A 25,290-nucleotide genomic window follows, 5' to 3' on the forward strand; every position below is an offset into this window, starting at 1 on the left:
ATTTAGATCCCTTGGGAAAGTGTTTGTCAACACGTTGTGTTTTGCTTGTTGCTTCAGGGATGTGTTTATAGTTGGAGGGTGATTAGACTGCTTGTGGACATACATTGTTTGGTCGTTTGGTTTACGATACAGATAGACCTTGCCGTCATTCAGATTAAATGTCACATCTAAGACGTTTGCTATTTTCTGGTTTGCAGGATGCATGAAATTTAAGTAACAGATATCATTACATTGTACTTGAAGTAATCGGTGTTATTTCTTGTAACGCTCTGGTTTTCGCTTCGAGAGCTTAGATTTCCCAGTGCGGAAACAAAAGCATTATAAATAATTATAGCACAGATTACTTCAAGTACAATGTAATAATATCTGTTACGTAAGTTTCATGCATCCTGCAATCTTGAGACAGATGAAAATTGCAGAATGACTTAAACTAAAAAAACATAACTATACAATTACATTTTACTCGAAGTAATTTGTGAATATTATATACGGTATATATATATATATATATATATATATATATATATATATATATATATATATATATATAAATATATATATATATATATATATTATGTAATATTAAGTGGACCACTTTTTTGAAATCTCAAATTATGCGAGACAATCAATATTATTCGGCTCATTAAATCGGGTTCCTATTACAAAGGAATACATTTTCTCACATTCCTGGCCGCTGGGAGTGCGGGATCGACAGTGTGGGAAAAATCGATCCCACACTCTCAGAAACCGTCCCACACTCTGCAGTAAATATTACACGAGCTCTGATTGGATGATAAACAGTCTGTTTTGTTCCACTCGCAAAATGTTATCCAATGGCACGACGAGTAACACACGGACCAGAACTACAAAGTAAGCAGGTCAAAGTACAGTGGCAGACGACAGACTTGTCACGATTTTGGATAATGTTGTACGTGTCCAATGTGAATTTAACGCATTTTGTGGTCATGTGAGAAAAAGAATCTCACACACCAAGGACCTGGGATCAGATTTCTCACACTTGTTGGAATATTTTGTCTCACACTCGCCTGCGGCTCATGTGAGACAAAATATCCCCAACTCGTGTGAGAAATCTGATCCCAGGTCCTTGGGTGTGAAATTCTATTAATTACCTGTGTCTCTAACCTTTCGGAGTTTCGTCGTACAGTAAGTTTAGGTATGTAAGGATGCGGAGTCCAATGCACAGTACAATAACTAAAGGTGTTGTCGGACGCTATTTGACCTTGACCCAAAAAACATATTTACGTCAACACGGGGTACAAGGGTAGATAATTTTAGATACTTCTTAACATACAGTACTTTAAAAGTGGTGAGTCTTAAACCAGTGAATTTTAGTGACATTGTGCTGCTGACCTACAATTTATAACGCATGCACTGCAATGCGCTGGTTGAAATTTCATTCTGTGCACTTAGCGGATGTGCTGAACGAGTTGGCAGTCTTTTAGCGATCGCTAAGTGCAGTCCCAGGAGTGCAGTAAGCAACGGACATCCTAAAAAACGCTTCAATTATGACTTTTTCCTGGTAAAATTGAACAAAAAAGGTGTTAAATAATGATAAAGTTATTCACAAAAAACTAGCATTTATGTCCTCGTACACCGCACGCTTTGGTATTGTCCTCGACGTTCAACGTCTAAGACAATACTTCCGTGGCACGATGTACTTGGACATAAATCAAGGTATTTTGTTAATAACCATATGTTATTAAACTTCACTTGATCTGATCATCTGGACATATTTCTGCACTGATTTGCTTAATCCTATCTAGGCATTGAAAAAATAAGAAGTGAAAGAATGCCGGTGGATTTTACTCAGGGAGGTAAGAAGGCGATAAAAGTGAGAGTCCGGTAATTTTGACAACACATCTATGATATCCAAAGCCTTATCACACCGCTCTATTGTTAAGGATAGGGATTGTGGGTATTGTTGAGGCTTATTCCGAGCGAAGTACGTAAAACGTTTACTAGTCACAGGCTGGGTGGGTGGGGATATGGCGCTACTATGCATAGGCCTACACAATTTAACATGAGGGAACACCTAGTGAGATGCCTTCGGACTGCAACCCGTTTTTTGTTTGCGAGGAACAGCAGATTGTCTGGAACTAATTCTTGGCTTTAATAATATTTCAATGATATGAATATTCAGGCATTCTTAACACCTGGCGTAGTAATATTGCTAATAGTATGTGATTTGGCTTTGAATATAGCCCACGATATTCAGTCTTATGGAGCCGTCATTATTTACGGCCTGGGGTCTGAGGAATGTGAAGGGTCACTCAAAATATTGAAAACTTCAATGGGGGGTCACTCAAAATATGGAGAGGAAGAAGGGGGAAACACCTCTCAGATTGCACCGTTGCACACATCAATTTTTCGAAATTTTCGACGCGAGAGGGGACACCCCCTCTCTTGCTCTCCCCTTGGGTCCGAGTCTTCTAACTGTTTTACTGGTAAAAGACAAATTGAAAAATTTTCTCACAGTGCACTGCACTGCACCATTGCACACAACAATTTATCAAAATTTTCAAAGGATGAATTCACTGTTGTGAATTCATCCTTCATTATCACAGAAACGTATGTTTTAATTGACCGCAATTCAATGACCATTTTGACATTTTAACATACATATTCAGGCTCTTTATTAAAGCTGGCCGCTGGAGAAATGACAAAATAAGGTCACATTCAATTCCTGCATATCCATTTGTCACCAATCTCTGGCCAACTGAGAATTGTTTTATACAAAATGTATTGTCATTGTTTCGTTGTTGAATATTGTGACTCAAACACTGGTCATGCAAAAATGTAAAAATATCAGTGTTCAAAGTCATTTTCAAACAGTTTTATCGAGTGAAAAACAAATTCAAACACCTCTGAGATTGCATCATTACACAAATCAATTTCTCAAAACTTTCAATACGAGAGGGGCAACGCCATGTCGTGCCCCCTTGTGCTCTCCCCCTTACGGTGTTCTAATATTTTCACTTATTAAAAAAACAAAAATAAAAAACACCTCTCAGATTGCAGCAGATTGCACCGTTGTACACTTTAATATCTTAAAATTTTCGATGCAAGATAGGGGAAGCCCCCTCTAACACTTTCCCCCTCAGCCTCTCGCAAGTTCTTCACCTGTACTTTCAAATTCAAATATCTAGTAAAAAGCCTGTCATGGTACCCATCCGAATTAAACAATATGCCATATGGTTAGATACTGGTTATATCAGGATATGAAAGTTCTTTACTGTTGCTGTGTTTGTAAATTTTACAATTGCATTTTTTGTGTTTAACTTTTGTACGTCGGGGTTGGGAGTAAGTCAAAATTTCATAGTAAGAGAGGGGGGTTACTCAAATTCATCATGGTTTGCTAGTGGGGTCACTCGAAATTTCGGAGTTTCCAGTGAAATTCCTCCGACCCCGCAGGCCGTAAACAATGACGGCTCCCTTGTGCGCAATACATAATGCAAACTTCATAATGCGAAATTAATTCCCATGCCTATGTCTGTTTTCGGAAATATAAGTTCGCGTATTCATCCAAATTCTTACATAGTTGACGGGAATCACGCATAATCATTTGCCATTCAATTTAGACAAATACTATTATAGTGACTTGTTTCTAGTAGAGAAACAATCGCTGGCAGCAAAACAATTTTGAATAGGAGCTTTGCTGTTGATGCTATTACGATGTGATTTGAATTGATCAAGAAACTTGATGCAGACGTGATGTTCATTATTGTTATAGTTTACTTTTTTGTCAAAATCCTGCATAGAGTATACTGATCTGAGCAGCACTGGACTAATCTCTGGGGAATTATCTCATGAAGGTAAGATGGAGTTAATGATCGATAGTTAGGTAAACTTACAAACAAACAGCTTGTTAATAGTGAAAGATGAAAATTTTAGATCAATACCATAAGTGTATAAGCACACAAAGTTGATTTTTTATCATGCATTGATATCACTGTTTTGCTTTGCTAATTTTGAGGTCAAACGGCCTGTACAACAGTAGACAAATTTCACGGTCTATATGTTATAATCAACAAAGATGGCATACGTGGTCCTGTGGATCATCGATGTAGCTCAAGTGGTAAGCTGAAGTGAATGCAGAGTCTGTGTAAAGCTGTTCCTTCCCTGGCTGTACAACTTACCTCAATACACAGTCCTGATTTGCTAGGTTCAAATATAATGGCAATATCTACGGAGGATATGTCTTGTGAGTTCTTATTAGGAAATTTCACGGCTACGAGCGTGACCGCCATTTGGATACATCTTTACCTTGCAATACTAATAGAATGATTTTAAATATGTCCACATTATCATTTACTTTAAGGTGAGAAGAAAACACTAGAATTAAGTACTGACGGAGATATTCCTCTTGTCAAGACTATTGGTCGAAATGACGCTAAGTCGGGAAGGCATTCTGTGAAAGGCGAATCAGACTCTGGTGAGTGATGATTTAGTTTAACCAGACATATCTTTGATATTGTCAACCCCGTAAATATGTATCATATTAAAATTTCTAAATTTGAATGACAGTTTTCGGAATACAAACAATGAATGAGGGGTCTTCAAAGAAGCGTAGTTTATTAGCAAGCGTATGAACTCTGCATTGGAGGAATTAGAGCAGGTGTTATCAAATAAATAATACATCCTATCTATGAAAGAAAGGGGTATCACGTTGTCAAGAACAGATTCAGCACACGGCACGTAAAGAAATCATCAGTCATAACTCTCTATTATTCCAATCAAATCTTAAATATATCATTGTCATCAGTCGGTCGCCGAAGACATTTAAAAACGATGTCAATAAAACCGACGTCTTTCTGAATTCTCATCGCTTCAAAAAGCTTCGTAATTTTATTGAATGATCTTATTGCCAATGGTTTTCACCTTTACTACGATGACGATAATGAACTAGATTTTTTCGAGCTTTCTGGTTTACTGTTTACGTAGTCAATTTAATGAAAGTTTTATTGCATCGAAAAAGAATTATGCACTCAAGGTTTGCTCCTTGCGACGTAGTCACATTGGGATCAAACAGAATCTGCCTTGCTCTATCTGAGAGGCCATTTTAATGCAAGACTCAAAGAAGTAGAAACATTTTTATTTGCCTTGGTGGTTCGCAAGATTTAAAAACATGTCATGGCTGAAACAGACAATCATTGAAATTATGTCCACACTTTGGTATTACAGACCCGGCAACACCAAACATCAATCGGTTCATTGTAGCAGGCAACAGATACATTAAAATGCGAAGTCAATGCTTTGTTGAATAAATTGTTAGAGCATAGATTCTTAATAATTTCAATATGTAAGCAAAGGTGTGCCGAAATTAACTTCTGCATTTTAGGCGTTCAGAGTAGATGTACAAGGGTGAACACACATAGTGAGGTGATTTTGGCAGGAAGAAGAGCAGCGAGAAATGAAATCTTACATTTTGCATTTGATACCTTGCTAGAGCCGGCCCCTCTTTACAAGTTTAACTTTAATTTCAAAAGCTCATTACTTACGGACTTATGTTGCTTATATACATTATTTTACTCATTAATGATTGAAATGTTAACTTTCAGACATGGCTGCAAAAATATTAGTCGTTGTTGGGATAAGTATATCAGTACAAGTCGGAATATTATTAATACTATTAATGATAAGGAAACGGCGCAAGGAATCCGGAAAACAAAGGACGGACGTTCAGCAGAGTACCAGAGAAGACCAGACTCCCATCTAGTCGAAAATATGTAACATGTGGCATCTAAAGGAAGTGACATTGAATATCCAACCGGACTGGAACTTCACAATTTCGTTGCTGGATAATTAGCATTCTGTTCTTGAACTACAGGAACAAACAATAATCCAACATATTTATTTCACTAAAACAACAAACAGAAAACAAACAAGAAAAATACAAATAAACAAGTAAACACATATCACAAAAGGAGTTACAACACTAAAAGCGACATCATTGCTCTAATCACTGTAATTCAGTAAAGTCTCTTTGGTTATTTATAAAACAATGCAAATTTAGGAAATATCTCAAAAACAACTTTCTTCCCGCGACATTGATTTGAATGTTATCTACAAACGTTAAATGTCAAACGAAGAGAAGTATGCAGATATTTTGTTTCTTGACTCCTGTTTGTGATGCATTTCACGTGATTGTATAAGATGTGTAATTATTGTTGCGTTTATGCTACTTCTAACCGTTCGAGTAGATGATCGTTATTCACAAGGCTCATTATATAAACTGAGTAAATTACTATGCTTTGGTGACTTAAAGCGCATGTACTCGGGACTGTGTACAATTTCCGAATTACAGCAGTCGATGGGTTTGATGAAAATCTGCAATCCACTATCAGTTCAGTGTTTATTTGCAGTGGTGAAAGTTAATACTCGTATCGGTCAATTTTCTGCATTTACTTGGAATGTAAGTTTATGTCGTATTTTATCTAAATGTTTATAAGGGATTATTCTATACCATGCTACCATGCGCGATTCTCATTGGACGACAGCACGTGCCACAGATGCTAAAATGTTGTTTTAGCAGTGCTAAAGCGGGACCCTAAACTACAAAACAGAGTTATTGTTGAAACCAATAAAAGAAGGGCATTTAGCTTGCAGAGAAATTTTTTGGGTAATTAATAAATAAATACATAAATACGTATTAAATAAAATAAATGGTTAATTCAATAAGTAGTAGTTTGCAAACTAACACTGGTGTAGACTTTTTCATCTTCGCTTATGAACGGCCTCACTGTACTTTTGGCCTATTGATGTGTGGAAGTTACCCTGATCAGTTACATCAATGAAGACTTAATGGACTTCATAAATTTGCAAATATGGATCAGTATACAATGTGTGGAAATGCTGTACTTTGAGCTGAAGTCCTTGAGAGATAAACTGTTGCATGGCATCTGTACATAGTAATGGGACAGAATGAACTCAGTCACAAAAAGGTGGTTTGTGATAAGAGATATTTCAAAGAATAACAATTTTAGGTGAAGTACTTATTGCTCAACTGAATACAACAGATGTTATGTATGTTTATAGTATTTTAGGTTTCTAGTTTATGGTGGCTGTAATTTTTTATTGTTATGTTAAGAAACCAGTATTGCATTTCAGTAAAAAACTGACAAACATCCTTGTCAGGAAGTTTTATCAAACATGGTACCTGAACTACACTTGTGATTTTAAAAATAAACAAAAACACTATTCCCAACATTGAGTATTACATGTCTAACGGTTTTATTAGGCCAAACAAAAAAATTGTGCTGTTCCGAAAACCCGACCTACCCTATTTTTTACATGCCAATGCTAAACTTTTTAGAGCTACGTAAACGCGGAAGTAAAAAAAAAAACCGTAAAATAATGCCTTCGGTCTTTAGCATTTGATATTTGCTTGAACGAGGATGTCTTTCACGTTGTTTATATGTATGATACATTTTTCTGGAAATGCTGTGACTAGTGTGGCTAGTGTTTGACAGCCATGAACCCCTGAAAATGCATATTTAAAAATGAAAAAATCTTTTGGAAAAATAAAATTCTTGCCGACATACCCCCCGATTTTGAAGACTATGTCATCAGAACGGCTCATTTTATTGTTCTTAGCCTTATGAATGTATTCCTTTAAGGATGAGGCACTTTGCAAAAAAGAGTCTTAATATACGGTACTAATCTACTTGACAGAAATTGCTTATGTGGGTGAAAGAGCGCCCTCTATGGCAATGTTTAGTGCAAGAAATCCTAATACAGACAAACACATCCTTTATTACATCCTCTGTATCTGTCTATCTGTCTATCTAACAATTTATAAAGCCCCTAATATCCAAAGTTAGACAATACTCAGTGCAAAGTGGTGCTGATGAAGAAAATGAAAGTGCTCTTTCAAAGATACAAGTTTATGAGCATTTTTTTTTTTGAAAGTGTTGATGTAGAGAAGATTTTAGTCCAACGGAAGAGAATTTAGAAAGTCAGGAGCTGCTGAGGAGAATTTACAAAAACTGACTGAGTGGCTTGACAGTGTCAGGGGCACAAAATGCTGGTAAGGATTATAGAGCTATGTAAGCGGACTTAAATCAGCGAAGTGCGCCGGCAAACTGCGCCGGCGCATTTCAAAGTGCGCCCCCATTTTGCGCCAGTATATTGCGCCGCCCAAAACTGCGCCCTTACTCTGCGCCATTGCGAGGTTTCAATGTCAAGCATGCTACTAATAGTCTGTTTTGGTTTAGTCAAGCGATTTCAAAGAAATATTCATGTTTTTCGTGGGGAATATGGTGAAATGTGTCACTAAAATGCGGAGGATGGGAGTATTTTTTCCGACATGTATGTGAAGTATGTGATAACATCACCCGAGAGGGAAGGTAACTTGGCCAGTCGAGTGCCATTTGCATTGTATATCGTAATGCGACCTTTGAATCTGTCTGTAGTTTCTACCCGAACTTTGTTGATAAATTCTTGCAAAATTCACAAATTTTGACTGCTGCTGATCATGAAGCCATATCCTTTCACGATACCACCAAGTAAGTGTAATCTGTCCCATACAAACATAACATGGTCTCATACCTCCGAGACTCCATTCTGAAAACATGTCAAAAATCTTACTGGCGAACGATTTATTTTCACACCTTATTGAAAGAAAAGTTCTATACTGCAAGCTCCTGTTTGAGAAGAAACTAATGGTACTGTCTGCTAACTACCTCCATGTGTCCACGTACGTACGTGCGTAGTCCAAAAACAACTGCTATTAAGCTTAACTTGTTGCAAATTCACGTTGTTTTTCGAGCTGCATTTTTCAGGTAACTCGGAAAAGTCGTTGTCAAGGATATTAATATCTACAGTCTATACTGCTAAAGCGTCCTGCTACGCAAGTGCGAGTACTCGATGTTGTTGTGACACTTGGAGGAAGTGTTTTGGCGCAGAGTAAGGGCTCAGTTTAGGCGGCGCAATATACCGGCGCAAAATGGCGGCGCACTTTGAAATGCGCCGGCGCAGTTTGCCGGCGCACTTTGGTGATTTCAGACCGGTTACATACCTGGGATTATATCATAAAAGTGTGTTACTTTGTTAATAATCCGGAATGAAGAGCATAACCCCTGCATAGATGAAATCCCTATAGTATCTGCTAATAAATACATCATCTGCAAAACCCATTCCACCCGTAATATTACAGAAAGACATCCGCCGTTTCTCTGACTAGCCGTCAACGTTTGAGTTTAACAATAGAGAACAGTCTTGTGATGTTCTTCGCCTATGCTGTCGAGAACGAAGAACACGATTGGAACTAATTATTGACACTATGTTTTGTTACTTTTCAATCAAACATTTTATTCAGAAATGAAATCTGAAACAATCCACTAACTATGTGATATGATGCTAATTTCTGATTCGTTTGTCTCTGGTATTTTAAAGCTCATATGTCAAATGAATGTTACATGTTACACTATATGGCACTGTGAGCTGAGTCAGTTTTCACTTTTCAATGTTACAAACATTTGGCTAATTAGTCACTTGTTCGATCAAAGTCATCCCGCGCGCGTTCTGGTCGTCATGTTGTATACTGTCCTCTACAGGGCATTCAAAAGGAAAGCCAGGAACAGGGGCCGTATGTCTGTATGTGGTAAGCCTAAGTTCAAGAGCCATGTAGGGCCTGTCAAAGTGCCAGGTGGCAGTTTGTCAAATTTCATGCGCCACGATTCACGAACTGCAGCTTAAAGATAGGAATAGATTCATGTTCACTGTCATTAACGTTTAGGTCCCATACTTCGATGGTAATATCCCAACAGAGGGGGTCATGTGACAAGCCTCAAAGTGACATGAAATTTAACAAACTGCCACGTGGCACTTTGCAGGCCCTACATGGCTCTTGAGCTTAGGCTTACCACATAAACAGACATATAGCCCCTGTTCTGGCTTTCCTTTTTGTATGCCCTGTAGAGGGCAGTATACAACATGATGACCTGAACGCGTGCAGGATGACTGTGATCGAACAGGCGACTAATTAGCCAAATGTTTATAACATTGAAAAGTAAAATTTAACACTGACTCAGGTAACAGTGCCATATAGTATAACATGTAACATTCATTTGACATTTGAGGTTTAAAATACCAAAGACAAACGAATCACAAATTAGCATCATATCACATAGTTAGTGGATTGTTTCAGATTTAATTTCTGAATAAAATGTATGATTGAAAAGTAACAAACATAGTGTCAATGACACTTGGCTCACATTTGGTTCGATGTGGCAGGCCACAGTGAATATACTTAAGTAAGTTTACCCCTGGTAACATGCATACCACGTTTCAAAACAATCGAACAAGTGATTTCAGAGAAAATAGTTTTTTTTTTTAAATGGGGATAATTGCCTCAAATATGAAAATTTCACCACAATTTGCCGATACTTCATTAATGTTCCCTCTAGGTACATGCAGACAATGTTCAAAACAATCAGAAAGTTTTTTTGTGAACAATTATTATTTGACCAAAAATGCAGAAAAATGCCCGAAAAATACAAATCCAACAGAAGACAACGTTACGGTCAAGATTGTTAAGTTTCAAAGCAATCCCAGCTGAACTTTGGGACAAAATTATTTTTTGACCAAAAACAAAACGTTTCCCCCAAAATACAACTATCAAACTTTCACCACAATTTTTTAACAAATGTAGCTATAGTCACCATTAAGAACCTGCGTACCAAGCTTCAACCAAATCTGCTCTGTGGTTCTTGAGTTACAGCCATTTGCAGGATTTTCCCTTTGTTTACCACATTTGCATATTTTTGACATCGACATATTCATTTGAACAAATTCACATCTCCATCCCTGGGTATCTTAAGGAGTATTTCTGTATTTAATAAAGAACCCTGAACAGAAGCAGATTATAATGATAAGATTGGACCCACTATATTTCAATTGCAGAGGTTTTATTGATGGTTAGCATCTGAAAAAAACATGGAACACAGGTATAAGGAGGCTTTAATGTAGAGAGATTCTTAGGGACAGATATTCAAACTCACTTTTTTACAATACTTGACTGATCTGCTGAATGTCAGACTTGTCTGGAAGCTTGTAGAGTATATCAAATTTCCACGTTATGATAGTGAAGAAAGTAAAAAATTTAAGTTTCTCTCCAGGGTTATCTTAGAAAAAGTGGTCGCTTTGAATTTGATAGATTGGTAAACATGAGTAGTTTGTTTCCCTTTTACTTAAATTTGCACATTTACCCCTGTTTTTTTATCAATTTTTTAAAGAGAATAATTTTAAAGTTTTCTTGAGGGGAATTTAAACAGAATTTTAAGTGACTGTTTCAGTGTAGAGGCATGTACAACTTTATCTAGGTTAGCATGTGAAAGACTGTTATCATTGAATTATACACAATAGACACCCCAAGTTGCTGTAAATAGTGACAATCCACAATCAGATATAACCTTCTGAGCCAGCTACACATCAGCAGAAAACAGGGGACACAATATAATACAAACTCTCTTGATTGAATTCTAAATAAATCTGTCATAATGTATAGTGCCATTGTATGCATTCTGTTAACATTTTACATTGGCTACCACAGTCAGTCACCTTCGCTGTACACACGGGCGTCATTCCATGTCTACAGATACACGGACAATCTGTCATGACAACTTAGCAAAACATACCCTGCAATAAAACCATAACACAAAACTTGGAAGGGTCATTATATTTTGCCATTTTGCAAACAGTTCACATCAAGAACTACAAACAGACACCTACCATCATAATGGTAAGTTATCTGCCTTCTTCTTTGATAATTATTATGACTGTTTACATTCAAAAACATATTTTAACATCTGATTGATTGATTGATAGACTAATCAGCTAATTGATTGATTGGTATTTGTATCAATATTAGTTTCTGTATCTGATGTGCTCATATCGCTGTCTAAATCAGATAATTTATCTCCTAATTTCTCTTCTATCTTTTTCTTGATAACTTCCAGTCTTGTTTTTAATGTTGCATTTTCAAAGCGACCTCTTTGTTCACCAAATGGATCCTGAAAAGAAAATATACAATAAAAGATTAACTTTGTGAAGAATATAGAATTTGATATCCCCAGGGATGAGATATTGCTTAAAGGGTAATTAGAGAAGATTAAGTGCCAACTGTCTGGATTTCTTATTCATTCTAGACACAATATACCATCACTGTGCTTTATGAGGGTCCTACAAGATAATGTCCTTTAAGTCTTTCATGGATCTGGTAATTCTGTTACCTTGAATGGCAACTGTCACTGGATCAGTTTTTTGATGTCATGTTAGTATCTAGTAACCAGACAGATTGCTCTATTGTCACTTGAAGTGGATGGATATGTAATGGCAACATGTACTTGTATTATTATTTCTGTTGATTATAGACACCATCATTTCTTCAACTATTGCAATACAGAGACGCCATATTTGGATATAAATCAAATGAATTGCCAAGCAAGCCAGATGATTTCTGAGAAATCTAATTCTGTCAACTTGCTAAAGTTGCTGATGAGTAATGGTTTATAAAGTCATGCAATCACTGAAAAGAGGAGTTAAGGTAGTGACTCGGGTTCCTTTGCAAATTTTAGCGATTTTGTGATTATTTCATATTCTGAACCCTGAAATATGATCTTTTATTAGAGAAAACTGTGAGATAACATTGTACTGGAAAATGTCTTAAATTTTAGTGAAAACACGGCCTTCTAACCACTGCGCGAGTTATTATTTTCTTTTTGTTTTAACGGTCCAGATTACTGTCAGCGTTATCGTTATACCTTGAGGAGATTATGTAAATTTTTACGCACCATGTTGCGCATGCGCGCACGTCTTCATAAGAGACGCTATCCAACATGGCTGATGACTGCCGGCATTATAAGCAGTGTAGAAAACGCAAACGGGGGCCGAAGAAGCAAAATGGAAGCTGATGGACGCGATGTTGTGTGTTGGCCGCTACAGCTAACACACAGCATCGTACACAGGGCTAGCGAGAGAGTTGCCGACATCGACGGTTATTTACGAAAAGTGAATAAAAGACTGGCATTTTTGGAAGCGATCGAGTAGCTGAGGTAGGCAGGGATACGACTTGGGCCCAAGAACGCTGAATTTCGACAGTAATTTGGCTTTTTACGTCAAGTCATAAATGGATTTGAAGTCACCGACCCTACGTACGGGTCTTTGCAGGGTTGTGGTGAGCGAGGCGATTAGCTGTAGCGGAACACATAGCATCGTACGCCGGGCTATAGATTACACTGCCGTCCAAAGAGAATCTATTTAATCTTCACTGGAAAATATGGTTCTATAACAGCAGCCCATATCTTGGACTTAGTTTGTCCATGGATGTAGGAAGCATAGTTTGTCCAATTTGTCAATCCGACACTGTTATGTCGGTCTAGAGCACAGCAACGTACGCGAAACGTCGCTTCACGATCGTTGCCTGTCAATTTCTATCTGTGGTCAAGAGAGTGTCGCTGGGTGTCGCGATATGTCGCCGTTTCAATTTACAATGAGTGAATCTGTCGAGTATCGCCTCAGTCGTTTATTTTAAGTCAAGAAGAATCGCTTTTACGTGTAACTGAAGTTGATTTTGGTTCATACCCGAGGCCATAACAGTACATGTCACAGTGGAAAGCGAAATAGCGCACGAAAACCCGGTCATTTTTTATGGTGAGCAAAAGGACTGCAGCAGATCACATGTGAAAACCACAAAAACAAGTGCGACTTTCCCGCATTCCTTGAACTTCTCAACTACAGAATTTTTTAGAGCATCGAGAGTTGGTCGTCTCATCTCCGAAAGCAAGCAAGCAAGCAAGTGACGTCTTGTACTATAGGCACAAAAATCGGCACTAAAATGAACTGGGCAACCATTTCACACTTGGTACGTGCATAAATTACGGGCTGTGAGACCGGAAATCGAGCGCAAGCGAGAGAGCGAGCGCGCGTCGTCGGCAGAACGCAGACCTGTAAACCATTCCGGCTGTATGATTTTTAAACTTTTCTCGTCTTGTAACCAGACTCTAACCGTTACCAAACAGTGTACAGTTAATATAATTATAAGCTAGATACGTATTTGACAAACAGATTATGCCCTGAATTATCTCTCTAGTGTTTATCGTGTAAATAGTACCCACCGCTTACGCTGACCAGCCTCACGTTTCTACGCACAATTTTCATCATTTTTAGGCGAACTAATGTTTAGGACTGTCAGAAATTCTCTAACCTGATGCCCAATATTTAACCTAGACCCAGATCGAATAATTTTTTTGAAACGCACAAAAATCCGACTTTTTTCGGCGATTTTGTGTGAAAAATGGGACGTTTACACAAATCGTCGATTTTCTCAATCCGATTTTTGCTATGTATGCGCACCTTCAAATGAGTGTAAGTCGGCGACGCGTGGGCGGATTTCCCCGATTCTTCGCATGCTAACACTTCATAAATAGACCTGAAAAACCATGTCTCAGATTTTTGATAAACCCCCCTGAAGTGACGATAACTTGACAAACGTGAACAAAAGCCGATAATTTATGCGAAAATCCGACAGTTCACACTTCGAAGGCTCACTGTGCAGAAACAAAAGCGAATTTCAAAAATCCAAAACACGGTTTTTCCCCCTGTATATCCGGCTGTCTAGTGCCGTTAACAGATCACTTAGGGGTGCTGCCAATTCTTACTTATACTCTTTTAAGTGAAAAAATTCAAAATCACATGTTTTTGACTTAAACAAACATACCAATGCATGTTTTGACAACTAAACAAAATTTTTACCTTCTTCAAATATAGACCTATTAAAAAATGTACCACATGTTGGGTGTGAGACCCTGTTTCTATGTGAAACTTTTGATTGAAAATATGTGTCAACCAAACTGAGTCACTACCTTAAGGTAGACTGTGTCGCGGGGAAACATATTTCAACTCTCAAACCATTAAAATATTCTTGTTGCCTACCACTTGTGGGGGCTCATTTTGAAGCTTATGGATAAATAAATTTTCTCATGCTTCTGAAAATCAGGAATTTTATTACATCCCTATAAGAGATAACACAGGAATGGGGTATATTTATTTCTCTAGTATGAAAATTTGTACAATGCAAGACATTGAAAGCTGTATTTTTTATTTCGTGAAAATTCAGCATTTCTAATTTTCGGTAAACGAGTTACTAACTCAGAATCTTGAAAGTAATATGTTAATGAGTATTGTATACATACCTGCATTGTTTGCCCTGATAGATACAACCTGTCATTGACAGTTGATGTGTAATAATCATAAAATTCTGGAAATGATTTCTCCATCACCTCTCTGAAACACAATGACAATAAAATATCTATTAGAATTATGAAAATAACAATTATGTACACTAAGATTTGAATTTCATGACTTGAATTACCATTGTTTCAGTCGTCTGCAAGCAAAAAATATTTAAATCATTTGTAGTGGTTGGCCCTCTTTTGCCTTGAAAATATCACATTTATTTCCTCCAATTTGAAATGATCGTTAATTGTAAAAAGTATATACATAGACTGCAGACCTAGTAAATTAACTACCTCAAGTTCTCTTAACTTGAAAGGTACAACATTCAAGAAGTGATACTCACAATAACTTTCAGTGATAGCAGCCATTATTGGCCACTGTACTTTGTCTATGACAGGTATGACATCATCAATTTGTAACGATAGCATTTTATGAATGATGCCGTTTCTAATGAACACCAAAATTCTTTCTGATAGATTTGGCAAAAACTGTTGGATCAATGCTGATTACTATTTGCATGTAATCGCTATATCAAGCATTTCCTGACTCAATTTCATTTACAAGAACTTTTCAAGGACTTTCAAGGAGACACTAATTTATTCAAGGAAATTCTTCAACTTTCCCAGCTCATTCTGACTCTGTTACAACAGTCTAACAGAGTTAGTATGTGCTGGGAAAGTTATAGAAATTCCTATGTGCTGGGAAAGTTATAGAAATTCCGGGAAAAAAATAGTTGAGCTGCACTAATTTCTCACCATTTTGTATGCAAAATAACAGCCATAGCAGCACAAGTCACTGTCTACAGTCTAGTAAGAACCACATGAACTCCACTGTTTGAGGTAAACAGCGCCCTCAAACAATCAAATGGAAAAGAGGACTATAGTTGATTGGATGACTGTACGGTACCTGTAAAAAGTGTTAATTTCTTTTCTTTTCTCAACTCTTTGTACTAACGCTGTGGTAAATGTTTTGGAAATTAAGATAGGACTGTGCAACTGCAATGACTATACTTACCTAAGTTCATCTGGAACTTTGTCTGAGATATTTTCTAACGTTTCACAAACTGCTACCCGTATCTTTTCATGTCTGATACAGTCATTACATCTCTGTGCGTCACCACTCTGTCTCCCCTAGAAATAAAGTATTAGAGTCTATGATTAAAGGGCCAGTAATGCTAACTTTAGATAATATTATTTTGAATGTGAACCATAATTCCTTGTTCTACTCCTCAAAGCATGTTGATACATACAGTGTTCAGCTTGTCAACTCAGCCTGTACATGTGTAAACTGCATTGTTATTGTTAAAAACTGACTTCTGGTATGGACCAGAAGTCAAACGTAAAAAATAACAATGCATTTTATACATATAGACACCAAGTTGACAAGTAAATGCTGTTTCAGCATTCTTTGGGGAGTAAGATAACAAGTCGAAATTTATATATCAAATGAAAAGTCATCAAAAGCTAGCATTACTGGTCCTTTAATAGCTGTCAATTGATAATCATTGTTGTACCTCTTGGTTATGGAACTAGGGACAGAATATACCTTGTTGGTCTGATATCTATGGATGGTATCTACAACTTGAAATTTTGAAATTCATGAGTCTGAGATCCACTTTGTGAGTGGTCACGTAATACAATAAACCATACAAATGCTGAATTTATGCAATTAAAATTAGTTACAAACCTGACTTTTGCAATCCAACATATTTGCAATGTTCTGCCAAAGTATTGGACATTTGGTTCTAGCAAACAAACATATTTTCAGATGGTGTTTGAACATTTAGTTTTTACCTTTGTAAAATTAATGCCTCATCCTTCAGTTTGACAGTCAGTACCATTTTGTTAAAACAATTCTTTGTAGTGGTTTACAAATAAGCTCTTTGCCATGTTACACCTGTTCTGAGGAAGCAAAAGGAATAAACCAATCAACCACTGAGGGCGCTGTTCAGGGTTCCACACTTTGGCTGAGGGAATACCTTTCTTAAAGGCACAACTTTATTATCGATTTTTTTCCAATAGGAAATTTATTGATAAAGATTGATAAACATTTCATTTGAAACAAAAGATACACAAAGTGTTAATGATCATTAAAACATCCACTTTTGAAAGTACCAGAGATTCAGAGATTGAGATGCAGAGATTGAGATGGGCAAATTGAAGATAGACTTGATGCAAAATTGATTGCTAGCATGCTACATACACATGCTTTTTCTTGTCCTTGTTAGTAGCTGTAACGTTTGATGACTTTTCCACCATTTTGTTTTCTATATCAACTACCTTTCTTGTTCTACTCAAAGCAGGTTCAGATACAATTTTCAGCTTGTCAACTCAGCCTGTATATGGGTAGTCTGCATTCTTCACACATAGACACTATGATCGTAAGCTATATATCAGGCATTTTAACAAGCTTTAGGGAGAACAAGAACTTTTTGTTGTACAAAACAAAGCTTGTGAAACACAATTAAAAGATTCTGCTACATTACTTTTAAAGTATGATTATTAACAAAAGATATTAGACAATAAATCTAAAGTAAAAAGTTTAGTAAACACTTACTTGTTCAAAGCCTGGTTCATTGTGGTAAGGTTTTTCATTCATTAATGACTGTATTGATATAAGAACACTGGATAAACTTTGTGCTGGACTCCATGCTGGCCCTGACCAGGTTCTGTCACGTATAATAAAATATATTATGAAATAAATCTGTACATTTCTAATTACTGAAGTCAATATTTACAGATCATTTGTGCTCTCTCTCTCTCTCTCTCTCTCTCTCTCTCTCTCTCTCTCTCTCTCTACTGGCACATATGTGTTTATGGAAAGATGAGCAGGTGTAAGTATGTATGTATGTATGTATGTATGTATGTATGTATGTATGTATGTATGTATGTATGTATACATGTATGTATGTATGTATGTATGTATGTATGTATGTATGTATGTATGTATGTATGTATGTATGTATGCATACATGTATGTATGTATGCATGCATACATGTATGTATCATGTATACTTGCATGTATAAATGTACCAGTATCTATGTATGTATGTATGTATGCATGTCCGGTATGTGTGTGTGACAAAGTCAATGTATACATAAATTACAACTTGCATGTGTACCGGTATGTAACAACAGAACAGTACATTATTTGATTCTATGTAGCTGTTCTGTAAGAGAGTCAATCATTCAACTACCTACTGTGTACATGCTTTGTCAAATATTTATCATACACAGACATTGAGCCTAAACAATGGCATCATGTAAAGTAGAAAAGTGGGTTTGAATGAAATCAAAGAGATCACAAAGAAATGAAAGTTGATAGCAGCCAGACACAGGTACAGACACTTGGTAAATAAGGTCATGCAATGGGAGAAATTACAGATGCTTGGTAAAGTTTGCTGTGGTTTCGTAGCCCTGCTACTCCCTGGCTGGTTGTGTGTGGAAGTAGGGGCTACAGTTCAGTCTATTTGTGTGGGGGGTGGGGCTACGGTTCAGTTGATTGGAAAAGTGCACAGTCATGCGCGCTAAAAATCATGTGGGGAGAAAGTTAGCATTTTTCTTGCAATTCTCCAGAAAAACAACACAACACATCATAATCCGGAGTCAGGGTGCATCTAGTGCCTACCTACAGATTGATGCCTACATAGATGTCCATTTTCTTCTCGGGTTAGTCACTTTTTCATTTCTCACCGGGCTGCTGCCATGGAAAAATCCGTCATCATGGATATTAAACCCTTGACCTATGACATCACATTTTAACAATGGGATCTTGACAAAGCATGTTTACATCCATTAAAGAGAATGGATTTGATTCCGGCGCTGAAGTTCGCTTATAAACAAAGTACCACGAGAGAACACATTATTTTTGCTTAGATCCCGATGTTAGAATGTGATGTCATAGGTCAACAGTTTAATATTCATGATGGCGGATTTTTCCACGGCAGCAGCCCGGTAAAATACGAAAAACTGACTAGACCAAGAGGAAAATGGACATCTACGTAGACATCTTTCCATAGGTGGGCGCTAGATGCACCCCGACTCTGGATTATTTTTATTTTTACAATTGACTAAACCGTAGGCCCCACTCTGCCACATAACTAGCCAGGGAGTGGCAGGGCTACGGAACCACAGCAAGGTACAGTAGGACAGGCAATGGTGGAAATTACTTACCCTAGAATACTAAGACAGACTTTGCCATTTCGATAGATTTTTGGATTAAACCGAACTTTACCATCACCTGTGATAATCAACTTGACTCTAGGGGGTCTGATTGGATAATCTGGAGGAAACCTAATAAGGAAGTGGGAGAAACCACCCTCATAAGGGGTGTCGAAGGGTCCCGTAATAAGCGCATGCACCTGTAATGAAACAGAAGCGGTATTACATGTACATATAAAAATCATAGAATTTTTCTGTATCAGAAATTATAACATCGTTCACTGGGAAAGTTACAAAGAAAAGAACACTTTTGTGTTTTGTGTTCTCATTATACATGCTTCTAAGATATGTTTATGTACACAACAAATCAAAAGCAAAATTTTTGCATGGAAGCAATTTGTGATGATTGCTAATGGAATAATTACAAACAAAAATTGGTACCATGACCAGTGGTAGGGTACTTGACAAGATATTAAGTTAAGTGACATGGAGGGTGATTAGATAAATTGTATGACTGACCTTTGTGATATCGTCTTTATCAGGAACTACACACATGCCTGGGGTTGGCTCATTGTATATACTCATTATGTCCCTGATACAAAGAAACAAACAGTATTAAGAAAACAATTAACGATATAGTCTATAAACTCAAGTTACATTATCCAACACGTATTATCTGTATTACACACGACAAAAGGTATCTGTGTGACTTGATGAGTCTTATTAAAGATGAGATGGAACTGAAATTAAATACAAAAGACTAATGTTCAATTGAAGTGACAAATTTTGGAAGTGATGTGGTTGTACACAGAACATAAAAAAGTTAGGGGAGAACTGCCTGTAAATGCAAGTTTCTGAAAGTGTTACAAGGCAGATCATTCAACATTAGTGGGTGATTATAGCTTTGCTATAATTATTGTTAACGTCTGGAAGGACACAGAGAACATGGTCTAAACCTTTGACATGTATGGGTCACCATGTGTCGCCTACTCCGACTACTCGCTAGATGCACTTGAGACGTAACCTAATCCGCCACCTTCCCTCATTTACCGTTATCTAAACTACTTGCATCATCCTTACCGCGTCATTGTCCATGCGCATATCAGTGTGACCAACGCTATATATCATCCATTTCAACTCCTGCCACACTCAAGTTCACACCGCAAAATTCCCACCCACCTTCCACGATTAAAAAAATAAAGCATGCCTCACTGCAGGGAAATAAGCTCGCAATAAAAGAGTACTGTACATCTTCTATATGGATAGATTATACACAATAAAGTTCCAGGGGGGTACTGTCATTGGCCTGTAGTGGGTGCCCGGTAGCACATTGCCCGACGCACGGTGGGACGCCGCAAGGGGTCCGGTATTGTCATCCAGGCCGCCACGACCCCTCAACGCCCCAACCGTGGCAGTACATGCATAACCCCTGGATTTCGGCCAAGCACTTGTCTCCGTGTCATTCCTTTGCGTTAACATAAAAATTAATGTACATGTACAAAGAATTAGTTTACAGTAGTACATATCTTTGTGGTGTAAACTATCAGCATCAGGTCAAGTCTATGAATATTATCACGGTTGTGTGTATTTAAGCTTGGAAATCATGTCAATACGTGGTTTTACCATTGAAAATGATCAAGTCTGACAAAACACGTTGTATTGAATAAATTTCTCTTTACTCACGAGCGTGCTGCCATTGAGAGCTTGACAATTTAATCGATCGCGCATGAACTCTGTGACCTCTATTTACACGCAATGGACAGTGGGAAATATTCCAAAAACGCGCCACCAACGGTAACTATTCAAACCATACGGAAAACAACAAACCCACACACTACAACCTTCCCACCCCTATTTATAATTCCATACCCCATTAATCAACCAATCAGCACTCTTAGTGGCAAGGCCAAAGTTCAGATATACTTACAACGCAAGTCCCATCGAAATCGACCGCGGAAGTCCAAAGATTTCGGACTTTTTCACTTGCTCATTAAATATTCAAATTTTAACGGTCTTGATAATGACAACAATAATATTTTACGTCAAAATGATGATAAATCCTTCAGTATACATGCTTTTTTTTGAACATTTTCATTCTTGAAGTTTGTATGTTTACGTTGCAAGCAGTGGCATTTGCTTCCGTGTTGGCGGTGACTCTATCGAGGCCTTAACACATGCTGTCATTATTCATGTCATTGTTCATCATAATTAAGACGCCCTCGATTGCGTGGATGCATCAAAATGACACCATTTTGACGAATTCTCTCGTTTTTGAAAGCTTATTTCGGCTGTTACACCCTTTTAACGTGGTTTTACCCACCAGTATACATGTCAATACGATCGTACGGACAGCTTTGTTGTCATCTAGAGGTTCTGATGTTTGACCCTTATGATCTGAAGCGACGCATTCTCATTAATATTCATGATATTTTTCTCTGGCCACATCGATTTTTCCTCTTTTGCGACGAAAAACCGTTCAATATACAAACGTTTTCCAGCTTACATTTGCAGATTGCGTGTGTTAGCTTATACTTAAAGCCCTGACAGTAGCGATTTTGTTAGGTTTCTTGTGTAATTTTTTCTCTGGAAATCCATGGTGCGCGTGGGGTTGCCTAGATACCTCTGAAACACTTTCGAAAAATACTTTCTCCAATTTATCTACAGTTCGTAGCGGGAAGGGTACAAGAGCAGACCTCTCAAGTTTACTTGATACTGACTTCTATCAGATATTTTAAAAATTACACAAGTTGCCATTTAATGAACATCACAACAACTAAACCAAAACAACTAAACAAAAACAAACTCGTCAACAAAATCCAAAACAACGATGACAACTAACACAGTCACATCACAACACAGTGGCCATCAAGGAGGACACAATACATTTGATTTTACATTTTATTACAATGAAGTGCTTCATTGCACTCAACAACACAATGAAGTGTCTGTTACTTGCATACTGCACTGGCAGAACTGAGTTTTATGTCATTCTCTTACTCTGAGCTCCTTTTGGTAGAGTTTTGGCAAGATCTGGCAGTCCTGGGTTGCTGAATACATTGTGTGTTTTGACCAGTAACTCATGTCGCTTTGCAGTATTTTGTACAGTTGCATACACCTGTTTAATTTGTTGATGTAACAATGAATACTTTCAGTTGCTTGCTCTGTTTCCATGCCAACAGTTTGCAGATTCCTGACTTTCCCCTATCGCTACAGTCAGCACATCAAATTTCCTTGATACTATAGATTAATATTTGATCAGCATTAAACGTGTGTAAATCTTGCAAGTTGATGTAAAATGTATGACATCAGAAATGTTTAAAAAAGAAAGAATTTGGATGATGACATCAGGGCAAAGCGATCCAAATGCACCAGCAGAAGCTAAATAATACTCAAAGCTATGGTCAACACATTGTTCACAGTCCATAGTCTCATCACTAGTTGCCGTGCACGAAGGAGGACTTGCACCCCTCGATAGTTTCTGCCTTTTAATTTCCCACCAAGCTGCCTACGTCCTTCAGTTCCTCCATTTTGGCCCTTCGAGTCAAGTAAATGGCGGAAATCTTGGTCACTGTCCTCTCAAAATCTTCTAACTTGTTTTGCCATAGACATGTCATGCCTAAAAATCCAGTCCTATAGTACGCTGCGGGGGCCCCGAACATGCACCAAAATTTTGTGCATAGGAATCAGCCTTATCAAAAGGCGACGAGGTCTTCGTTTGACAAATACAGCAAGTTTTCTTCATTTTACAATCACTAAGAAGGAATCCTTCTTCGTGCACGTCAACTAGTCTCCTGAAACTAACTTTTCAACCGCGATTGCCCAGCGATCTGTACTCACGAGTTGCACAACAATGGCGTGGTCGACAATCAAAAACAACAACTGCGCACGCGCAGATAACAAACCGCTATCCTGTTATTTCATTCCTCCAACCATTAGATTGCCGTCTCAAACGCTCGTGTACTGTGTGGACAAACTTGACCTGCCTGTCTGAAAAAACCTAAAGCAGTGTTTTTTAAAAGAACACATACATACATACATACAGACATATTGACGCCACAAACCTACCATATAAACTCTATTTGGCATATATACATATACAAAATGTGAGCTCAAAAAACGACAAGGCTATATGAAGTCATTTAATTTGTCCTGTTGATCTGATTGATGGAAATCACACCATAAATTTTACCCACAATGCAATGCTATGACACAAAAGCACAAGACTGGGTTCACTAGCAATACTTCTACATTTGTGCTATACAGGGTACATTTACCCATGATGCAATGTCAAACAAAAACCAGGCAATTCACCACTTTCAAGGTACACTACCCACAATGCATTGGAATATCCCTAACCAAGCTAATGTACCTCTATTCTGTACATTTCACCAAAATTCATTTCAATGTTCTCTACATGCACCAAGGCAAGTTTTACTCCAGACAGTTTTGATGTCTATTCTTCACACTTAACATTAAAATTTACTGATAGAACTCAATAGCACAGAACAGTTTACCCATGATTCCAAATACTCAGAACTGGTACAAGTCAATAGCACAGCACATTTTACCCATAATACAAAGTGCAGGTAAAACTCAACAACACAGTTTACCCATGATGCAAAGTACATCTCAATAGCACAGAACATTCTACCATGATGCAATGTACTGGTACAACTCCATAGGTCAGAACATTTTACCCATGATGCAAATTTCAAACACAAGTCTTCGACATGGCATATTCTACAGATAATGCAAAATCTTTGCTGAAGGACTCTGAAGTGAAAATTACCCAATAAGGAGTTGAGAGACTTAGCATTTGAAACTAGCAAATATGAATTGGTACACAAAATGAGGAAATACTGTATTTTGAACTATAGTCCTTGAGAGCTAAACTGTTGTCATGGCATCTGTACACATCAATGGGACAGCATGGACTCAGTCACAAAAACAGGGTTTGTGATGAGAGATATTTCAAAGAAACTAAACTACAGTTGGTGAATTACCTTCAGCACAGTCCAATTAAACATCTTCTGTAAAACCCATTCCATCCCAGTATTGCAGACAGGTATCAGCCATTTCTCTGACTAGCCTTCCACTTGTGAGCTTAGCCATGGTGGCAAGACTGGTGATGTCTCTAACCAAGCTGTGGAGATACAACAGAATAACCATTGCATTTGAATTAAATTATTACAAATATTTTTTAGTTATATGGAACCCTGAATAGTCCTTTTAGTGTAAACACAGACAAATACCTGTATCATAACACTTTATCAAACATGGTAAGTGTTGCCATGGTCACTCAAACAATACAAAACCTATTGTAAAGGAAATAACTGCTGACTTTCTTTGTCCAAATATTCTGTCTTCTATCATGGCAGATCGTATCCTATATCTCTGACAGCTCTCACTACTGTAGACTTCAAAAAAGTAATGGTGAACTCTAGCAGTGCTGTAAATATGAGTATGTTACAAAATGCTAACATGGAAAACACCTCATGCTGTCTCTACACACACTAAGATATTAGCTTGTACAAGTTATCTTCACAGGCCACTCCTAGGAGATTACAGCTCAACATGATATGATAGAATCTGTACAATCACCACCAACAGGTGAATTTAGAAATTAATTTTGAAAAACCAAACACTTGTATTGTAGATTGTTTGAACTGTACTTCTCATTTCTTCAATATGCTAGAGTCAAATCAATTACCTTGCATTGTGCAGTGAGTTGTTCTATCACCCATAATACGAAATGCAGGTACAACTCAACAACACAGTTTATCCATGATGCAAAGTGCATCTCAATAGCACAGAACATTCTACCATGATGACAGTGTTTCCGTTAACGCAAAATCCTACGTATTTTACGCAAAAT

General features: G+C 37.5%; 2 protein-coding genes across 2 annotated transcripts in view; both read right to left on the bottom strand.

Moving 5' to 3' along the window:
* Positions 1–25,290, bottom strand: part of LOC139123893 (ubiquitin-conjugating enzyme E2 Z-like) — a 446,060-nt gene that overhangs the window by 417,308 nt on the left and 3,462 nt on the right. The gene's annotated exons all lie outside the window — the stretch shown is intronic.
* Positions 10,680–22,942, bottom strand: LOC139124301 (ubiquitin-conjugating enzyme E2 Z-like). The gene is made up of 9 exons (XM_070690441.1): positions 22,913–22,942; positions 22,413–22,530; positions 21,532–21,592; positions 19,935–20,007; positions 19,428–19,615; positions 17,812–17,923; positions 16,270–16,385; positions 15,213–15,303; positions 10,680–12,032 (listed from the first exon to the last, which is right to left on the bottom strand). Exons 1-9 carry the CDS (start codon positions 22,940–22,942, stop codon positions 11,853–11,855), a joined length of 969 nt encoding a protein of 322 aa, XP_070546542.1. The 3' UTR covers positions 10,680–11,852.

The sequence above is a fragment of the Ptychodera flava genome, assembly GCF_041260155.1.
Source record: "Ptychodera flava strain L36383 chromosome 23 unlocalized genomic scaffold, AS_Pfla_20210202 Scaffold_23__1_contigs__length_28996876_pilon, whole genome shotgun sequence".
Lineage (NCBI taxonomy): Eukaryota > Metazoa > Hemichordata > Enteropneusta > Ptychoderidae > Ptychodera > Ptychodera flava.